We start from the raw sequence: 20694 nt of genomic DNA, 5'->3' as shown, positions 1-20694 counted from the left end.
AGACAAGGAAGGGTGTTAATCCAGGTTTAGGGTTCTTGTATGTCTGAGGAACCTTCACACAGATTGGCCCTTTTGCGCCTAAATTTATCTGCAACCAAGAACCCACTTTTCCATGGGAAATACCAAAATTAGTTTTCCAAATGGCTCTCTAGTTGCCCATACTCCAGTCCTCAAACTGTTACCTTCTTCTGTGGTAGTATTCATTCTGTTGATGTAATTAAACTGAGCGTCTGGGGAAGGGGTTATCTAGAGACATCCATGTAACTCCTTAGGATCCTCCTTAGGACCCAATAGAGAAAGCCATGCCCGGAGAGCAACTAAAGGGTGGAATGCTTATAAGGAAGGACCCACCAGCTGAGCAAGCAGGTGGCTTCTGGAAGACAAAGGGACTCTTTCCTGGGGACTATCTAAAGGAACCTCTGCTTTCTTGGCCCAGTGAAATTGTTTGCAGACTCCTCATCTCCAGAACTCCAAAATAACGGGTCTGTGTATGTTTTCTTTTTTAAGTGACTAGATTGATTACAGCAGCAACAAAAAGCTAATATATCAGATTCCTAATAAAATTCCTATGGAAAATAGAAAAAGGCTTTCTCCCCCATGTTATATTTGTTAGTGTGTACTAGTTGTATAATGGGGTTTCCTTGTGGTATTCCAAAATATTCAATGAACTCAATATTTTCAGTGGATCTATTGCTTTTCCTCATTTCCTGTTCTCCTCCTGCCCAAACATCTTAATGGATTTCATTATTCTATGTTCAATCTGAGTAGATAAAGCATCTCAATCAAATTTCCCACTCCATCTTCATCTTTTTTTACTCCTCCCACTTCCCCTGGTTTCCCCTCCCCAATGATTCCTGGCTTACACTCATAAAGACTATAAATAAACATAAAACAAAATTGGGAACTCCTGGGAAAGGGGATGGGGTAGGTAAAGAGCAGCAGGAAGAGCTTAGGGTACTGAAACTGGCCCAAAGCCTGAAATGAAGAAAGCCTGGTGCTCTGATTCCCCCCCCCCCCCATAATTCTGGGTCTCTCCTGCTTTAACACCCCACTATGCTAGCAATAAGTGCTAGTCGTTAATGGAGAAACACACAAAACACAACCCTATACTTTCTAACAAGCAAACGACTGACAGTTCTTATACTTCTCAAGGTGGCCTTATATAATGTTTTAAATTTTTATTTGGGGCTGGCTTTTATGTGTGGCTTGGTGGTAGTGTGCTTGCCTAGCATGTATGAAGCCCTGGGTTTGATTCCTCAGTACCACGTAAACAGAAAAAGCCGGAAGTGGCGCTGTGGCTCAAGTGCTAGCCTTAAGCAAAAAAAAGAAGCCAGGGACAGTGCTCAGGCCCTGAGTCCAAGGCCCAGCAGGACTGGCCAAACAAACAAACAAACAAACAAAAAGAATGAAAAAATAAATAAAATTTTATTTGTTTTTCATCTTTCATTACCTTAGGTCTAATCCCCATTCACTTTTCTATTCTTACAAAATAGGCCACAAACATTTAACAGTTTTACATTTAAAAAAACCTCTCTAACAACCACATTTATCTTCAATTGCTAGATATTAAAATTTATATATCCAAGAAAAAAAACTGAAAGTGATGGTTTCTAGAAATCTATACCCAAGTAAAGTAATAATAAATATGGCCTACCAAAATATGGCCTAATCTACTAAGAAAAAAATTTAACATGAAGGCACAGAACACTAGGCTTCCTATCAGCCATGAAAAATACAATTTGGTTTTAGTACAGCAATATGTAGATGTTACATGATCACCATTTTCCAAGTATTTGGGGAAAATTATTTTATTTTTTATATTCAGAATTTTTTATCCAATCAGATGCAATTACAAGGATAAATTCAAAATGCAAGTAACAAGCACACTGCAGGTTGCTCACATGTAATCACAAAGCTGCCCGCACAAAGTTATTACTAAGAAAGCTACAAAAACTGCTACTCGCCATTCAGTAATCTCTGTACTGTGTTACTCTCCTTAAACTCCAAGAATTCCATAAAATGGTACTATAGTAGTTCTTAGTTTAAACGAGTAGCATATGACTAAGCAACTATTCTAGAAAGTAAGGTGGTAAAGTATTAATTCTTTGAGTAAAGAATTCTTCTGGCTCATATTACTAATAGCGAATCAAATACAAAAACGTGTTAAAGGAATCTTTTCATTATTTTTACCTAAATAAGTTTGACCTAATTTGTGGTTGTTGTTTTTCTCCAGGTCTTATGATAACGATAACAATAATAACAGTACTGGCACTTAATGAGCCTTTACAATGATGATGACCATCCATTATGAGCCTTACTTTAATGAGCTTGCTCCAGTTTCTCCTCAACCTAGCCTCAGTAGATTGCATTATTCCAACCCAGAAAAGTGTCTCCTCTGAAGACCGCCCACCTTCAGGGCAATGGCAATTTCTTTGAAGTGATGAGGGCTAGGTATGTGAAATGACCATATACAAGTAGCTTTTTCAGGAACGCCCTACTTTTATACAAACTAGTAAGAGGAAATTGAGCACATAATAGATCTTCACATGGCAGCATCGATGGTATTCTAGAAGATTCTTTAACAGGTGTACCAGCATTGGATGTCATTTTCCAGAATTGAGTTGCTCCTCTCACAACTCCTTTCCTGGTGTTTATTCCAATGAATTTAAAAAGTTTTAAGTTTCATGTATTAACAGACAAAATCACAGAGATCAAATACTTAACCTATACCTCTCCCAAGATACACAGCAAATGATACTGAAGTTTCCAAACAAGGAAGCTGGTTAGTGACAAAGAGGAGACTAGAACCACTCAGTTGCCTAATTCTCAACAGGGCTCCCTTCAAAACACTGTGCTCCTTTGAGCTGCCAAGGCTCAACAGAATGGAAATAACAGAATATCATAAATGTCATCAAAATTTGTAAGAAATGCAACCTAGTATGACCAAATATTAATCATCAATAGTAGAACTAGAAATTTCAGGGTTTTCCTGCATTGTAAGAATCACTTCTAAAACCATACATGCGACTAAAGTAGAACCAAGGAGTAAACTTTAAATTCTCAGAACATAGAGAGGCTAAAAATTCTTACAACCACTCAGTACACAACAACAACAATAAAAATAGCAAAGCAATTAAAAAATAAAGATTCCTTTCTAAGTATTCTAAAACTTTTGATACTAAAGCAAAAGAATAAAGACAGACAGGAAAAAATATACATAATTTGACTGACCCCAGGAGTCCTGTCACCAATTAAGTTGCTTTCACTCTGAATGTGTTTTGCCTAAAACAAAAATACCATCTGTGTTACCTAAAACATTAAGATGTTCTATTTTCTTGTCATTTCAGAAATCACATCTGTAGCTATTTTCTGAAAAGGCAGCGAAAGACATTATATTTATGGGTGACTGCATAAGGAATGATGTTCAATCAAAATGTAATTTTCATCTACTGGAAGGAAATCTCATTTCTCCAATGAATAAAACGCTCTAACTTTGGAGAAGCCTGTAGTATATGTAAACGAAATGATTTTTGACAAATAGAAAAGACCTTAGAAGTTAACACAATGAGATAAGGTTGTTTTGTTCTTAAAGGGAGAAATGACAAATATGTTTATATTCACTCTGTGTGTCTTTGTTGAATATGAAATCTATCCCTGTGCAAGTTTTCCAGGTAAACAAGAGAAAACAGCTTCTTTTTATTCGTACTGTATTTCTTCATGTTAGTGAGCCTTTATAGAAGTGGTAAAATACAAAAACAACAAAATAACCACTTTCTATTCTCATATTTTTAGAAGCAACATTGGTCTCAGGAAAGTATCTTATGAAACGATTGAAAAAGATAAAAAAAAAAAACTAGAGAAATACCACTCACGTAGAATGTAAATGTATCACAAGGGATAAAGAACACATTTCGAAGAAAAGCACACCAACCAACCAACTCCCTAGGCTACTTCGAATGTCTATGAAGTATCTACAACAAACCTGTAACTTGGATTATATTGAAAAGCATCCCTATTTCATTTGCAATTTTCGTGTCAAATTAAATGAATATATCAAGTTACTCTCCAAATAAGGATGAATTTAAATAAGTCCAGAGGCTCTACTTAAAATTTTTTTTTTTACCACAAAGTCGTGAAGTGCTCTGAAGTCCAAGTTGGGCTTGAAGCCCTTCCTGACTTTCTGAGGACCAGGATATTTTCACTAAAATCCCTTTTCTTTTTTCCTTTTGTAGTGCCCGCTTAATTAATCTGCATTTAGAAGGAAAAAAAAATCTGGTTCAGAAGAATGGAAGACCTTGAAATACTCCACATCACTTCAATCTATTCTCTGAACTGCTTTTGGTTGCTTGGTTAACTTCACGATTTCAAAAGCCAGGATCAACACCAGAAGTAGCCCTGATTGGATGTAGAAACCAGATAGAGAATTAATTTTAAAACAAACTGGGAAAAATTTAAAAACAAACAACCACCACAAAATCACCTCTAACATCCAGGTACAAATTGGATAGAGAACTAATTTTCAAAGAAACTAGAAACAAATAAACAATTACAAAATCTCTCTCATATTGTTATCAAAAAAATTTTTATCCCAGTAAAAAGCACTTAAAAATCACCCAAATTTCATGGGCTGGGGATATAGCCTAGTGGCAAGAGTGCCTGCCTCATATACACGAGGCCCTAGGTTCGATTCCCCAGCACCACATATACAGAAAACGGCCAGAAGCGGCGTTGTGGCTCAAGTGGCAGAGTGCTAGCCTTGAGCGGGAAGAAGCCAGGGACAGTGCTCAGGCCCTGAGTCCAAGGCCCAGGACTGGCCAAAAAAAAAAAAAAAAAATCACCCAAATTTCAGATACTACATTTACTTTATCACTTGCACAGCGCACTATTTAACTACATCTAGTTGGTAGAAAAATAACAAAGACAGAAAAAACTACCACTAAAACTTTAAAAAATTAATTAGAAAAGTTTAATACTTGGCACACATGCAACAATTAATGCCAGCTATTCATCTACAGTATCTCATATCAAGGTTTTTCTTAAGTATGATGAAGTTCTGTGTTTATAAGCATCTTATTAACAAGAAGTTGTTCCAATCCTCACTGCATTGAAGAATTTGTGTCCTCTTAGGAGGTGTCACAGGTCTTCAGTATGTGCCTACATAAAGACATATTTTTCCTCCCCTTCTGAATTTCTCTGATTAGGGTCATTTAGATGGCAATTGCATGATATCACACAACAACAAAAATAACTATAAAAACTTAATGACCTACTTAATAATCTGACAAATTAGAATAACTCATAGTTAAGAACATGTGATTTAAAATAGAAACTATAACCAAGTGCTGTAGGCTCACACCTATAATGCTACTCAGGAGGCAGATATTTGATTGTTAAACAGCTGTCACAAGAATTATAAAAGAAAAAATATTATGTCAGGAGGTCAAACAGTGCAATAGAAATAAAAAATAAAAAAAACAAGGGCTGGGAATATGACCTAGTGGCAAGAGTGCTTGCATCCCATATATGAAGCCCTGGGTTCAATTCCCCAGCACTACATGTATAGAAAATGGCCAGAAGTGGCGCTGTGGCTCAGGTGGCAGAGTGCTAGCCTTGAGCAAAAAGAAGCCAGGGACAGTGCTCAGGCCCTGAGTCCGAGGCCCAGGAATGGCAAAAAAAAAAAAAAAAAAAAAAAAAAAAAAAAAAAAAAAAATTTAAAACAAGAAAATTGAATTCTGATAAAAGAGAAAGCCTAAAGTACAGTTAGGAAGTCATCTATATTAGGCAGACTCAAGAAAAGACTGCTTGCAAAATTTTAATGTCAACTCCTGAATAATTCCAGGCTTAAGAAATGTAGTACAAAAACAGCATTCAAGGTGGATCAAAAAGCAAGATCCATCTTTCTGCTGTCTTCAAGAGACACATCTTGCCCACAAAAGCAAACATATTCTGAAAGTGAAAGGCTGGAATAAAATCTATCAAGAAAATGGCCCCCATAAAAAAGCTGGAGTTGCAATCCAAGTATCAGATAAAATTGACTTTAAATTAAAATCAGCAAGAAGAGACAAAGAAGGTTATTACGTAGTAATAAAGGGGTCTCTCCTACAGGAGGATATAACCATCCTAAACATCTATACACCAAATGCCGGAGCACCCAATTTCATCAAAAAAGCACGACCAACTCTGAAAACACACATAGATCCAAATACATTGATTACTAGAGACGGACACACCACTGTTGCCTCTGGATGGATCAACATGCCAAAAAATAAACAGAGAAACCTCAGAACTAAACAGATGCATAGATCAACAAGGCTTATTCTGTAGATACAGAATATTCCAACCAGCAACACCAGAATATACATTTTTCTCGGCAGCCCATGGGACATCCCCCCAAACAGATCATATTTTAGGGCACAAAGCGAATCTGTAAAAATTCAGAAATATTGAAATAATTCCCTGCATTCTCTCAGACCACAGTGGAATAAAATTAGAGCTCAACAAAAAAAGCCACGAAAGACAATCTTGCAGTTCATGGAGACTGAACAACACAGTGCTGAACAACCAGTGGGTCATCGAGGAAATCAGAACAGAAATTCAAATGTCTATGGTATCTAACCAAGACAAGCACACAAAAGACCAGTTCCTTTGGGACACAGCAAAGGCACTACTCAGAAGTTAGAGCTCTGAGTGCCCACATCAACAAATTGGAAAATTCTCATGCAACCGTTTAATTATGCACCTGAAGCTCCTTGAAAAAGAGCAACGAGCCAAACCCCAAACCAAAAGATAGAAGCAAACAATTAAAATTAAATCATAATTAAATGGATTAGAGTCCAGAAAAATTGTAGAAAGAATCAAAAAACAGTTGGTTCTTTGAAAAAATTAACAAAATCAAAAGACCCTTAGAAAATCTTACCAGAAAACCAAGAGAGCATACCCAAATAAACAGAGATGAGACTGGAAACATCATGGCAGAAACAAACAAGATTCAGAATATTGTAAGGGACTGTTTTGCAAACCTATATGCTAACAAATTTGAAAATCAGGAAGAAATGGATAAATTCCTAGCAATAATTGGTATGCCCAAACTTAACCAAGAAGGTTTAAACCTGCTAAAGAGACCCATATCAAGCAATGAAATAGAAACTCCAATAAGAGATCTCTCATCTAAGAAAAGCCCAAGTCCAGATGGATTCACAGCTGAATTCTATAAGGCCTTAAAAATAGAACTCACACCAATACTCCTCAAACTCTTCAATGAAATTGAAAGTTCACTATTAAACACATTCTATTATGCCAGTATAACCCTTATCCCAAAAGCAGACAGGACTCATCAAAGAAAGAAAACAGACCCATTTCTTTGATAAACATCCATGCAAAACCAACCCAGATGCCCCTTTGTAGATGAATAGGTCAAGAAAATGCAGTATATACACACAACGGTATTCTATGCTTCCAGCAGAAAGAATGACATTGCTCCATTAGTAAGGAAATGGAAAGACTTGAAAAAAATCCTATTAAGTGAAGTGAGTCAGGCTCACAGAAACATACTCTGTGGTTTCCCTCATTAGTACATGTCTAGGATAGTCCTAGCAGAAGATCACAATCACTCAATAGCTATGTAGATATGAACACATAAGATTATGCTAAACAAAATGAACTCCAAGTTATGGAAATAAGTGGTTTATCATTGTTATTTTCAATGTAACATGGGACATTGCATCTTTTTCTTTTGTTTTTCTTCCCCATGTTTTTACCCTTGATGTCACTGTAACTGATTTTAGTATTGTATATACATTTATTGGAACTAGGGAAGGGGAGCATCAAAATGGGTAAAAGGCAAATCAATGCAAGACAATATGCTATAAGCCAACTGTACAACTGCGGTGGAGGGGCAGAATTGATGAAAGGGGAAGGTAGGAGAAAAATGAGGGAGGAGGTAACAAGTTTGATAAGAAATATATCCACAGCCTTACATATGAAACTGTAACCCCTCTGTCCATCACTTTAACAATAAATTAATTATTTTTTTTTAAAAAAACAGCATTGCTTAAGCACAGGAATTTCCTAAGACTCAGACATTTTTCCAACAAGCTTTACAAAGAGATGGGAATTCAAAGGAGAGAGAAACTGGGCCACTGGAGCCTGTAGAAAATAGTTACAACTCAACATCAACACCATTTACCACATAGAAAAGCTAAGGTAGTTCCTATTGAACAGTGTCTTTAGGGAATGTGCTAATTGCTTCAAACACAATTCTCTTGAATCACTACTCTACAGATATTCAGTCTCTCATCTGTAAAATCGAAAAAGCTCTGAAAAATTAAAAAGTAAAAGTGCTAGTAAATTCTGATGGTTTAGCCCAGTTTTTACTAAATTTTTCTTTCAGGATCCATGGAAAAATAAAGATGATGTTTTGAGCAAAATAAACTGTAAATAATTCAGTGAGTGATGAAAGATGTGCTTGTTACAAAACAAGTGTGTGCCAAGGACAGAATCAAATATTTGAGGTGAAAATCTTAAGTAAAAAAATAGTAATAGGACTTGATAGACAATTAAGCAAAGATTGTCTAGAGCAATGGATCTTTATGGGAACAAGGTAAAGTTTACTTAAAAGTCACAGACAGAAGTAATTATGCATTACTCTTAACACTTTATCATAAAACACACCGCTGTATCTCATAGTGTAATGCACTAGTCTAAGGGTACATCCTTTGTTTTGACCATGGGACTGTTAATTATGGCTCTAGGTCACATTTTCTATTAGCTACAATCATGATGGAATATCTATGATTTTAAGCTTAAGTTCTATATAGTAGAGCAAGAACTTGTTATATGTTATGCTGCTCAAGTACTATGAAAGTCACAAATACTAAACAATCGAGTGAGGACTGTTTCACTCTTATTTGATTTCTTCCCAAATCTTTTTTACCAACATTTGTCAGTGACTTCCCTTGGTTCTATCCTTCAAAAGCAGTCACCTTAACAAAAGGGGGAGGGTGGCTTCCTTTATAGAATACAAATTAATCAAAATATGAGAGAAAAATAACAATGAAGACAGGTATAGGATACAATTGATTCATTACAATTATGTATCTCAAAAAACTGGAGGTATAGGAATGTACACACCTGCTAACTAGTGACCTGTTTCCTACAATCAGGGTGTGTTTCAGAAAAGGAATATATCAGATCGTCTAGTCAATCAGTCCAGTAGAGACTGGTTGAAAGAGACTTTAGAGAAGGAGGGAAAGGTAAAAATAATGAATTGCTCCCTGTCTTCTTACCAGCTTCAAAAGCCAGCAAGCACCCTTCCGGCAGAAAAATATTTGTCCTCTCTTCTACTTGATGTTGTACCAAAATTTCAAAGCCACACGGGCAGATGTTTTGAAAAGGAAAAGGAGTTAATCCTATTTGCTCCTAGAGAACTGCATTGTTTTCACTTCTATTTATCATAGTCAACAAATAATTATATTTTTTTAGTCCAGTTCTACCAACTTTTTAGTTTATGGCTATGCTGGGCTGTGGCAATAAGATGACTGCCAAAGGAAGGTTTTGGTGAGCCTGGGATTGTTCATCGTTTCCTATTTTTTCATCTAAGCTTTAATATGAAATTGAGAGTCAGACTCAGGGTCCCTAGTCAGCCATCATGTAAATTGGAAGTGTCAACCTTTTCCTTTTTAATATAATAGGTGTTATTTCATCAAAGTCAATAAGAGGCTGAAACAGTACTTCAAGAATTAATACTCATCATTCCCGATGTCATCAAATAAACAGGATAAGGGTAGGAAGAACGTAGTGGGAAGAGTGGAATCTTTCTTTCTCATTCCCCGCCCCACCCCCGGACTTCTATTTCCCTGGAAAACCAGGCAAAATGCAAGACTATCAATGACTAATTTAAAAATAGCAAGCACCAAGTAAGATCACCTTTAGTTCTTACCCAGATATAATTATTCTAAAATGACTTCAAAACACTAGTCAATGAATACAACTTCTAGTATAATAATCAAGTATCACGCTGAAGGTATTTCAAGTTCCTAAGGACCTCCTGTTTTAAATAATGTTCTAAGTTCTATGTACTCTTTTGGGTAAGTTACATATTTCTAATAATACCCCAACAGATTACAGACAGGATAAACCATTTGTCTAGATGATCAGAACACTGGTCAAGTTATATCTTGGTTTTAAAACAATACAGAAGAGGTGAAAGCACACAAACACCTTTTGCTAGCAATTCATGTTTAAACAGAAAAAGCATCTCACAGAAAAATCTATGGATGCATCCCTTAAATCAAATCATAATAAATGCACTGTGGTAATAATGCCCGGGTAGGCCTACAGTGGAATAGCTGCACTGTCAACTAGCAAGTTCTGCCATCAAATGAAAATTTCTAACATAATTCTTAAAGTTAAGGCTATTTCAGTTCTTAAAATAAGAGAGAATTCAGAGAATTCTCTCTGCAGAGAGAATTCAGGATATTATTTCCTAGTCGAATCATGTTTTCAGATTATTATCCTGAATTCCCTTGAGATGACTTTTACTCTCTTTGTGTAGTGGATTTTGAACTCAAGGCCTCACACATTAGCTAACAGTGATCTCCCACTTGGCATTTGCCTAGCACTTTCTGCATTAGTTTACAAAAGGTTTCAGCAAAGGTTTCACACTTTTGCTCTGGCAGGCCACAGACTTTGATCCTTCTACCTCCACCTTGTAAAACAGCTAGGATTAAAGGTGTGACCAACATACCCCACATCTGGCCCTAAACTTGGGATAATATCTAAATATAGCCCATTGTGTTCAAGAAATTAAACCCTTATGTTAAACATATATTGACTTTACACAGTTATCTTTCGGTTCAACAATATGAATACTTTTTATACTAGTTTTCGCTTACATAAGATTGGAGCTTAAAGCATTATAATTCATAACCCATAGCCACACCTTCTTCAGTAATTACCATTTACGACACTTTTTTATCTTCCCACAGATAAGCAGTTAGCAAGCTCCTCTGGGGCAAACAGACTCATTTCTCAGGCTAGAGCTATCTGTCTTCATACTATGGAACCTTGGCTCCATCCTCAAGTATAATTTCTTCTATCACATCTATACTAGAATTTCACAGTAGGCTATTCTGTTTTCCTAGAATTTCCATTTCTAAGCAACCAAATTAATTTAAAACAGACACTTACATATTGGTTAGATATATCAGATAATTTATCAGATACATTTTTATGTAGTATAAAAATATATGGGTGATATGTAGTATAAAATACATGGGTGATATAACGAATTTATTCTAGTAATTACTAAGAACTGCTTGCAATAAGGATTTGGAAGATATGCAAGGCAGAATAATGCAAATACTCAATGTCAATAACAACAGCAAAAAGTTTCATGCATAAAATCTGATCTGATGAGTTTAACTTATTGAGCTATTTAGGAATCACTTTTTATACCCCATTCTCAAAATGTTATCTCAGTAATGCTAATTCCATAAAAGTATAATAAAGCTGAATTAAATCTAATTTCTTATCAGTGTTCATGGTATGAAGCTCTAAAATCTCAAATAATTATACAAATCCAAAGCTCTACTGAATTATTATATTTGTAGTAGCACTAAGTTCATTCAGAAGCACTCTTTGAACATTAGATGAAAGAACAAGAACTACCTGGGGAGAAGACATACCAGCATATAATATTTTCATACCAGATAAAACATTTTCATAATATTCTCATCAATTAGTAATTAAATGCATTCATTCCAGAAACTCTTAATACTGAGTTCTTTGCATGTTGAATTCAATATCTCAGACATGGTAGAAAATATAAATTAAAAAAAAAAACAGTCCCTAACTCCAGGAGTTTACAACCTAGTTGGACTGACTTCAAATAATGACATGGGCAAAAATAAGTCAACACCAACTACTAGGTCTATGAGTAAGCTGTTTCAGACCTATTTAAATGAAAACTCTGTGCCAATATCATAACAGACTTTGGGCATCTTGGAATACAGGGAGTGGTTTTTGGCACCTGGGAGGTATGTGAGTTACAGTGGCCAGCAGATCAACTGCGACAGCTACCACACCTTTGTTCAGGGATATGTCTCACATCAAAGTAGAAATAAATCCCCTCATCTTGAATCTTGGCTAACCTAAGTAACTTTCAAGACAACAACTGAATAGTGAAAATGACCTCTCGATTTCCAAGTTAGGTCCTCAGAAGCTTAGAAGTCCCCACTCAGAAAATTCCCGAGTGTCTCCGTTTTGGGACTCTTATTCTTCAGGCTTCCCTTCTGGAATAACCTTCATGGTTAAAGAAGCCCAAATCCCACCTAGAGGCTGTGTAGAAACACTGGCAGTTGACATCCCCAACACATCCCTAGCCAAACAGTGACAACAAGTTCCAGCAACGTCGTCTTGGACATTCAGCCTTGTCAAGCTTTTAAGAAAACTCCAGTCCCAATCTAAAATGGTATGACAGACCCAACCAAGAAGCAGCTAGTACTTATAAAGGACCATGGGAGACATAATAAACGGTACTCAGTACTTTAGGTTTGAGGGTAGGTTTTTAAGCAATTGACTACTAAAACGTGATTAACTATAAGGTCACATTTTCTTCAACAGGAAATATGAAGTCCCTGAAGAATAAAGTAATAAAAAATAACTTTCTAGAGCTCTGCCTTTGGGTAGATTCCTCAGATACTGGCACGTAATAAATAAGTGAAGGGCATAGATCAATTGAAGGTAGAAGGACAAGAAGCCATTGTGGTAGTTCGCACAACAGAAAAAAAGATGGCTACAAACCAGAGAGTAACAGGAAAGGGGATGATGCCAGAGATGAACAGAGGTAGAACCCAAAAGACTGTACTGTTGATGAACTTTAAGGAATAAAATGTAAGGTTAAAATGAATTCTAGGATTCCAGAATTGAAAGCACTAAAAAGAGAACACAGCTATGAATCAAGACTGGGATCCCAAAGGAAAGTATGTGAAGAAAACCAGAGACACTTAGAAAAGGCGTGCTGGGAGGTCACTGAGGGAGAAACAGTCAAGAAGTGAATGGAGATGACAGCACGGAGTGGCATTTGTAAAAGAATGTGCTTTTTAAAAGTTTCTGAACTCATGGCTCTACATTTTCAAGACAGACACACTACTACTGAGTCCACTGCCAGTCTCCTGTTTGCCTCTCTTATTTTCAAGGCAGCATCTTACTTTAGGCTCAAGACTGGCTGGGGCTGTGGTCATACTGTGAGCTTCGCCATGTCACGGAATGACAGGTAGACGCCGTGGTAGCTCAAGTCTCTCACACTTTTCATTCCTTGTCTGATCTCGAATTACAGTCTCTGGATCACTGCTTCCCAGGAGACATCATGCCCAGCATAAATAAAAACTTTTCATATCTGGCCTACATTCTGAACTCACTGAGGCCTAGAAGACACTGACTTCTGTGTGTCTCTACAAGGTCAATAGTATATTTTCAACTTCATCCCTTGTCTTTATTTTTCTTTGTACATAAGAGAAAGAGAGAAAGGTTTACCTGTCAACAAAATCTAAACATTTAAAGTCTTTCCATTTGTAATAATCTATATAAATTACTCTGAAAACTATACAAGTTTGATGTGGTTTGAATGTGTTCCTTGACATTCATGTACTAGAAATGTAATCCTCAGTACAACAGTGCTAACAGATGAGATCTCTGGAAGGTGATTGTACAGTAAGGGTTTCCTCCTCATGAGTGGCTTAATGCTGTTACAAATGGGAAGGCCTTCTAAGAGCAGGCTCCTAATAAGAGGATGGGTCCCCTCCCACACAGGCCAGGCTCTAATGCCACCCCATTGTCCCCCCAGGGAGGACAGTAAGAAGCCTTCCCCAGGTAAAGTCTCTCCACGCCAGACCTTCCAGACTCCCATCTAAGAGCCAAATACGTTTCTGTTCATTACAAATTACCCAGTCTGGAATTCTATTATACCAACATAAATGAACTAAGACAAACTCTCTATTAAAAAAATCAAAAGCAAAATATTTTCAGATTTATATAATTACTTCAATCTAAATTCGAATATACACTTGAATACATACTGAATCTGAATATATATAGTATTTCATATTCTCCACCTTACAGGAAAAACAGGATTTACCAATAGTTGAGTCATATGGCTTGATGGTCCATAAAATGATAAATAGTCTTGTCTTTCCTGGCTTCTTTTTGCTCAAGGCTAGCACTCTGCCACTTGAGCCACAGCGCCACTTCTGGCCATTTTCTGTATATGTGGTGCTAGGGAATCGAACCCAGGGCCTCATGTATATGAGGCAGGCACTCTTGCCACTAGGCCATATCCCCAGCCCTATTTTATTTTTATTACTACTAAATGGTACTACAAGAGGTTACAATTCAACGTGCCAATTTATAGGTATAATGAATCTTGATAGATGTCTCCCCTATGTCTCCCAAACCTACCCCCCACTCAATTTACCTGGTTCCATTTTTACATGTGTACATTGAGCAATATGAATACAGTCACAATATTCTTTAACACCTAATTGTACTGGCTCTCTATACAAATTGAGTCTACAGGCAGTTTTGCTCATATAACCTTGTAATCAAAATGAGTTAGAGCAACATGTACTAATATCACTTTCAACAGATTACACATTACTTTCTAAATATTCACAAACTAAATTGTGTTAGGCTACAGCAATAATGAACTGCCAACAGCATGAACAAATTCATGTATTATTTAAATTTAGTCTAGATCAGTACTTCTCAAGCCCTTCTTACATTAACATCTCCCTGAGGACTCTCTTTAGACATTTATTTTCTAATAATCCCCTCACACCATATTAGTACCACATATAAACTGTTTACTTCTATGTACTGTATCTGCACTTTGTATATTAATGAGCTATTTTTTTCAAATCCCCAAAGAATCAGCTTTACTCTCCTGAAGGTATGTTCCCCCTTGTGAATACATACCTTATTTAGATTAATAATTTGTTATTCAAATAGGAATTATAATTAAAATAAAGCTAACCCCTAGAACACTACAAAAAATTTACGAAGAATGTGAGACAAACTCACAGCCACACTTTTAGAAGTTCCGATTTAAGGACTGACAACAGCAATTTCATTCTTGAATCTGCTAAATAAAACTATCAAATCGTTCCATTTTTAAAGGCCACTATTATTCCCTTATTGGTCACTGGTTTTATGGAGAGATCAGCAAGGTAATCTGTAGCTAGTAGACAAAAAATACAAATATTTTTCAACCAAAAGTAAGTATTTGTGAAGCTGTGAATTTCAAAATGGATAATAAACATAAAAATAGAATCTGATAATCAGAAGTATCTTTAATTTACTGAACTACGCAAATTGTTGCATTGATATTTGAATAAAAAGACTGTAAAGAAATAACGGTAAAATAAAGCATTATTTAAATACGAACTGCTTAAGAAGAAATACCAAGAAGTAAACATTTTACTAATATCTTTAAAATTCTCTTTATGCTTACCTGACATTAAAATCTTTAATATTAAAGTTCGAAACATGTTTCTCCTTTACTGCCACACCTACCTACATCTGGCATAAGCAAGACTCAATAACCCATCATTGTCATTTGAGGCTGGGATAGTAAGAAAGGAGACAAACCAAAGGAAAGGCATCTTGTCCTCTGACTGGTCCAGCCCCAGCCTTCCCCATAACACATATGCTGACATTTGCCAGAGGGAGCCAGAGGAAGGGAGAGTGTTCTATAATTACAGTAACCAATTGCTATTCTTAAAACCATCAGTATCAAAGATTATCCCTCACCAAATTACCAAAAGAAAAGAATGTTATCAGCAGAATTGTGTCTAAAATCAGTAGTTTACTGGTATCACGCTGTATTAGGGATACAGAATTTAAGAAACAGAGATGCAAGCATTATATATTTACAATTAATTCAACCTAAGTGAATTTTCTGAAAAATCAGTCAAAAATCAGTCATATTCAATGATAGCAGTGCTTAACACATTGAGTGCCGAATATACTAAATAACTGGGATTGATATTTCTATTAGTATGATTATTCTTTCATCTCAACTTTGGCCTCAGAATCTGAAAGCTTTCAGACTTCAGTAATACTATTATCACTTAAAAGACAACCTTATTATAAGGTTTAAACTGTATTTCTTAAGTTTTACTTACTGAATAAATTTTAGTCTATGCTTAACCAAAATTTCAGCTTTATTACCAATTATGAAGTTTCAAAGTTTCTCTAATATTTCTCCAAGACTTCCTTTGCCAATTAATTAAAACCTCTTGAAATTATTCTTTAACCCTCCAATTTGTCAGCACTGGCAATTTCTTAATACAGTAAAAAGTTATATAATAAAAATACACTGGGTGCCTAGGTCTACTGGTAATCACTGGCAGTTATTTGGTAACTAAAAACAGGTAACAAGAATTGAGACTAAAAACACAAAACATCTCTCATAAATTGAAGATGGTCACCTATTAAGTACCCAAGCCTCTTTAATAATAAAAAGAAAACTTTTACCATTTACTTTAGAATAATCAATAGGGACAAAAGAAGGCAGTCTAACAAGCAAAGTGAAGTTTCTTGGTGAACCTACCAGAAGAATTTTGATCAGCTTACAACACTGAAGTTACTTCTTTCACTGTGGGCTACATGCTCTCCCTCATTTGCTGTAACTAGAATGTGCCTAAAAATCTACAAGTAAACACACTGGATGGGGAAAGACACAAAATACACCAGGACATCATAAATGATTTAGGTCCCTAGACATTCACAGTGAAACCAAAGGAGAATATTCACAGGAGGGGCTCAACAAGGCTCAAAAACTATGTGTATACAGTCATGTAAAGTAGTATTTATCAAAATGAACTCCATGAAATGGAAACAGGAGGAGCTTTCTGGGTTTGCTTTTTCATTTGTCGCTGTTTTTGTTTTCTGTGCCTTTTGTCTTGTTTGTAAGTTGATCTGTTTTTGAGATGGTAAGATGGCAGAGAAAGGGTGGGACCAAGGGCAAACAAAAGCAGCAGTGATGCTCTGTAGATACTACGTTGAAAATGAAACATACATCTCGTGGGTAGTAACAGGATGAAAAGGGGGAAAGAGTGACAATGCTCAAAAAGAAGTGTATTCTTTACCTCATTTATGTAAGTGTAACCCCTCTGGACATGACCTTTACAATAACAATAAATAAATACATATATTTTATATATCTATATACACTAAAAAAACAGAATTGAAGATTGATAAACAACAGGTAACTACATGAAAGGTTAGCTAAGAACAAATGCCATCTATAAGTAACACTGAAAGGTAAGTGATTTGTGTTTAGGTCATTAGCTACATTATTTACCAATGTCATATCTTATGAAAAACACTAACTGTTATAATAGCATAATTGTTATAATAGTAAATTCAGCAATGTATCAAGCTAACATCAATGAATATGACTGACATAAAGTCAAATAACAAACTAAATGAAATACTGCCTCCGAGTATCTGCTGATACTCAGTACAAGTACAATGAAAACCAAGAAAACTCGGCCAGGCACATAGTGTTCAGTAAAATTATAAACTTACCTGGGTTCATTTGTACTCAGCTCTATAACATTTTTTGCTGGCAGGGAATCTTGTGACTTTCGCTTTGAATCCTATAAAAATGAAGTATACAAATTAGCTCTGCAATGCTACTCTGCAAAGATCTCAAAAGTGTAAAATATGAACTTAAAAAATCCCTCTATCCAACTAAATAAAGTGCACCAAAATTCAAAGCAAATAAGCCAGTGAAAGTGTGTGTGTGTGTGGTGTGTGTGTATGTGCGCGTGCACGCATCTGCTTAAGAATAACTCAAGCACAACATGCATTATCACCAGGGCTTGCGTCCTTCATGGCCATTCCATTTTGGAACCACATCAATCAGACTTCTATGGACAATTCTGCTAAAAGTTTTACTATCTTACTTGTGCCTTATGTTTAATATCCTTGGGAAATCTATATCCATTTCTTGTGCTTTTTATCTACTTTAAAATGAACATTTATAATCATGATTTGCTCAAAAGTGTCATCCTAAAAGTATTGAAACTGTATCTCTCGTTTCAGATATGTAAATTCAAAGTACATATAAAGTAGAAGACCCTAAGGATAACTAAGTCCTAATTTACAAAAAAAAAAAAAAAAAAAGTTGAAGTTGCAGGGTAGAATTATAAAGATGGGCATAATCAGCCATTTTAAATTGTAGTTCCTTGCTGTTCCTTTCAAAACACTTTGCTACCTGATCCTAACAGCAAGTGTACTTAGATTTTACATTTTACAGGTAAGTGAATTAGGGCCCATAGATCCTACATGACTTTTCTAGGACCCAAACAATGAGGGGCAGGGCTGGGACAGAGAGCTAGATTCCCAAGTCTTTTCACATATGGCTCTCCTTTTGTGGCTTGCATTTCAACTCCTCCTGTAGGGCGCCTCAGATTTACCCTGAAACCAGGTGTCCCTGCTTTCAGGTTTAGCGCAAACAGATCAAGAACGTAAACAAAAATGAAAAAATAACAAAACATGTCTAAATACCACCAAGCAGAATAATAATTTCAATGCCCATTGCCTTACAATTGTTTTAATGCCTCTCTATTTTAGCAGACTTCAAATAAGCTCACTGTATTGTTTTTCATACTAAAACACAGAACAAAATACATATAAGAAATCAAATTAGACATTCTTCTTGAAAAAAAACAGGAAGACAATTTACATAAAGTGATAAAAAATTCTTTCAAGTAGGCTGAGCACAAGGGGGCTCTTTCTTATCTGTCTGTAATCTCTACTACTCAGGAGGCCAAGATATAAGGACCACAGTTTAACCCCAGTTAGGCAAGAAAGTCTGGTACTTTTATCTCCAATTAAAAATCACTAAAAAGCCAAGGGGAAGTAGTGGCTTAAGTGGTAGAATACTAGCCTTTAGCAAAAAGGCTCAAGAACAGGGCTCAGGCCTTGAGATCAAGCCCCAGAACCTGCAACAACCAAACAAACCTCTCAAGCAATGCACAAAGTAATCATTATATTTTTCATATCTCTTTTAATGAAATGTTTCATCATGTTTTCAAGAATCAGATATTATATGACAACTACAAAACAGCCCAACTTACCATTTCTAGAACTGTATCGGAAGAGTAAGACTTGTACATACTTTTGTCCTTCAAAATAAGAAGAAATGCAGAATCTCCAATTATCTTCTCCAAAGCAATTAAAGATTGAAAAAGTCTGCAAATTAAAAATCTTATTACCCTGAGAACTCAAAAATCCAGACAATACTCTCAATTTTTTAATAGACAAACTACTAGCACCTTTATGTTATAATCACAAAGTGAAATTTATAATGAATCTGTTTGAACTCACCCTATTTATCTCCACAACTAAATATTTATGAGAATGGTTAATAAAAGATAAGATAATCCTAGCTATGTGGGAAGCTGATATCTGAAGATCATGGTTCAGAGCCAGCCTAGGCAGGAAAGTTTATGAGACTCTTCTCTCCAGTTAACCAGCAACAAAAACCAGAGTATAACTTTGGCTCAAGTGCTAAAGCACTAGACTTAGGCACAGACACAAAGAAATAGCTAAGGAACAATGCTCAGGTCCTGAGTTCAAGCCCCAGTACCCTCAGAAACACACGCGCGCACACACACACACACACACACACACACACACACACACACAGAGTTGAAACTCCCCCTCCCCTTCCCACGGCTACAAACAAGCTAGCAATGGAGGCTCACATCTGTAATCCTAGCTATGTGGGAAGTAGTTGGCAGGAAGATCACAGTTTGAGGCTGGTTCTAGGTAAAAATATAAAGCCCTACTCAAAAATTAACATAAATAAAGGGCTGAGAAAGTATGGCTCAAGAAGTAGAGCGCCTGCCTAACGAATGCAAAACCCCAAGTTTAAACCCCAATATCAAAAGTATCTGTAATACAAATACAATAAAACAATGAAACATGAACCAAGTGCTGGCAGCTCACATCTGTAATCCTAGTTATTCAGGATGCCCCAGGCAGAGAATTTGAGGGACTTAAGAGTCTCTCAAGTAGCAAAACGCCACAATAGGCATAGATAAAGTGGTAGTGCAGTAGCCTTGAGAGCATGAGCCCAGCAGGAGCAGGAGGCCAAGTTCAAGCCACAGTACCAGCACAGATACAAAGGTAACACCCCCCCCCAACAAAAACATGGCAAAGACATGTGAGAATTATTGGGTATAAAATTTTTAGGTATTTAGACACTTTATCCACATGGATTTCTCAGCGCCTCAGAATCCTTTTTTTTCAGTCCTGGGCCTTGAACTCAGGGCCTGAGCACTGTCCCTGGCTTCCTTTTGCTCAAGGCTAGCACACTCTGCTACTTGAGCCACAGCGCCCCCTCTGGCTTTTTCTATATATTTGGTGCTGATGACTGGAACCCAGGCTTTGTGCATACGAGGCGGGCACGCTACTTCTAGGCCACATTCCCAGCATCTTAACCTTGACTTGTCCCATGAGTACAGAACACACACCATTTGGGCCAAGTCACTGAGGAATCACAGTGCTGGTTTGCTGTCATTTTTTGTTGAAACAGATGGTATCGTATCTGTTCTTCATTCATTTGATTTTATGTTAGGAACTATGCTCACCTCTTGTTCAGCTTTTTCCCACCTACGGTAATGA

At 36.4% G+C, this 20694-nt stretch overlaps 1 protein-coding gene across 1 annotated transcript in view; it reads right to left on the bottom strand.

Annotated features, from left to right (window-relative positions):
* Positions 1-20694, bottom strand: part of Man2a1 (mannosidase alpha class 2A member 1) — a 146847-nt gene that overhangs the window by 52475 nt on the left and 73678 nt on the right. Inside the window, exons 11-12 of the mRNA XM_048331658.1 lie at positions 19143-19257; positions 17587-17657 (exon numbers count right to left, since the gene is read on the bottom strand). Coding sequence (XP_048187615.1) covers positions 17587-17657; positions 19143-19257 — 186 coding nt within the window. The remainder of the gene's footprint in view (positions 1-17586; positions 17658-19142; positions 19258-20694) is intronic.

The sequence above is a fragment of the Perognathus longimembris genome, chromosome 22, assembly GCF_023159225.1.
Source record: "Perognathus longimembris pacificus isolate PPM17 chromosome 22, ASM2315922v1, whole genome shotgun sequence".
Taxonomy (NCBI): Eukaryota; Metazoa; Chordata; class Mammalia; order Rodentia; family Heteromyidae; genus Perognathus; species Perognathus longimembris.
Note: the sequence above shows the minus strand (reverse complement) of the source record. Positions and strands in the feature narration are given on the sequence as shown.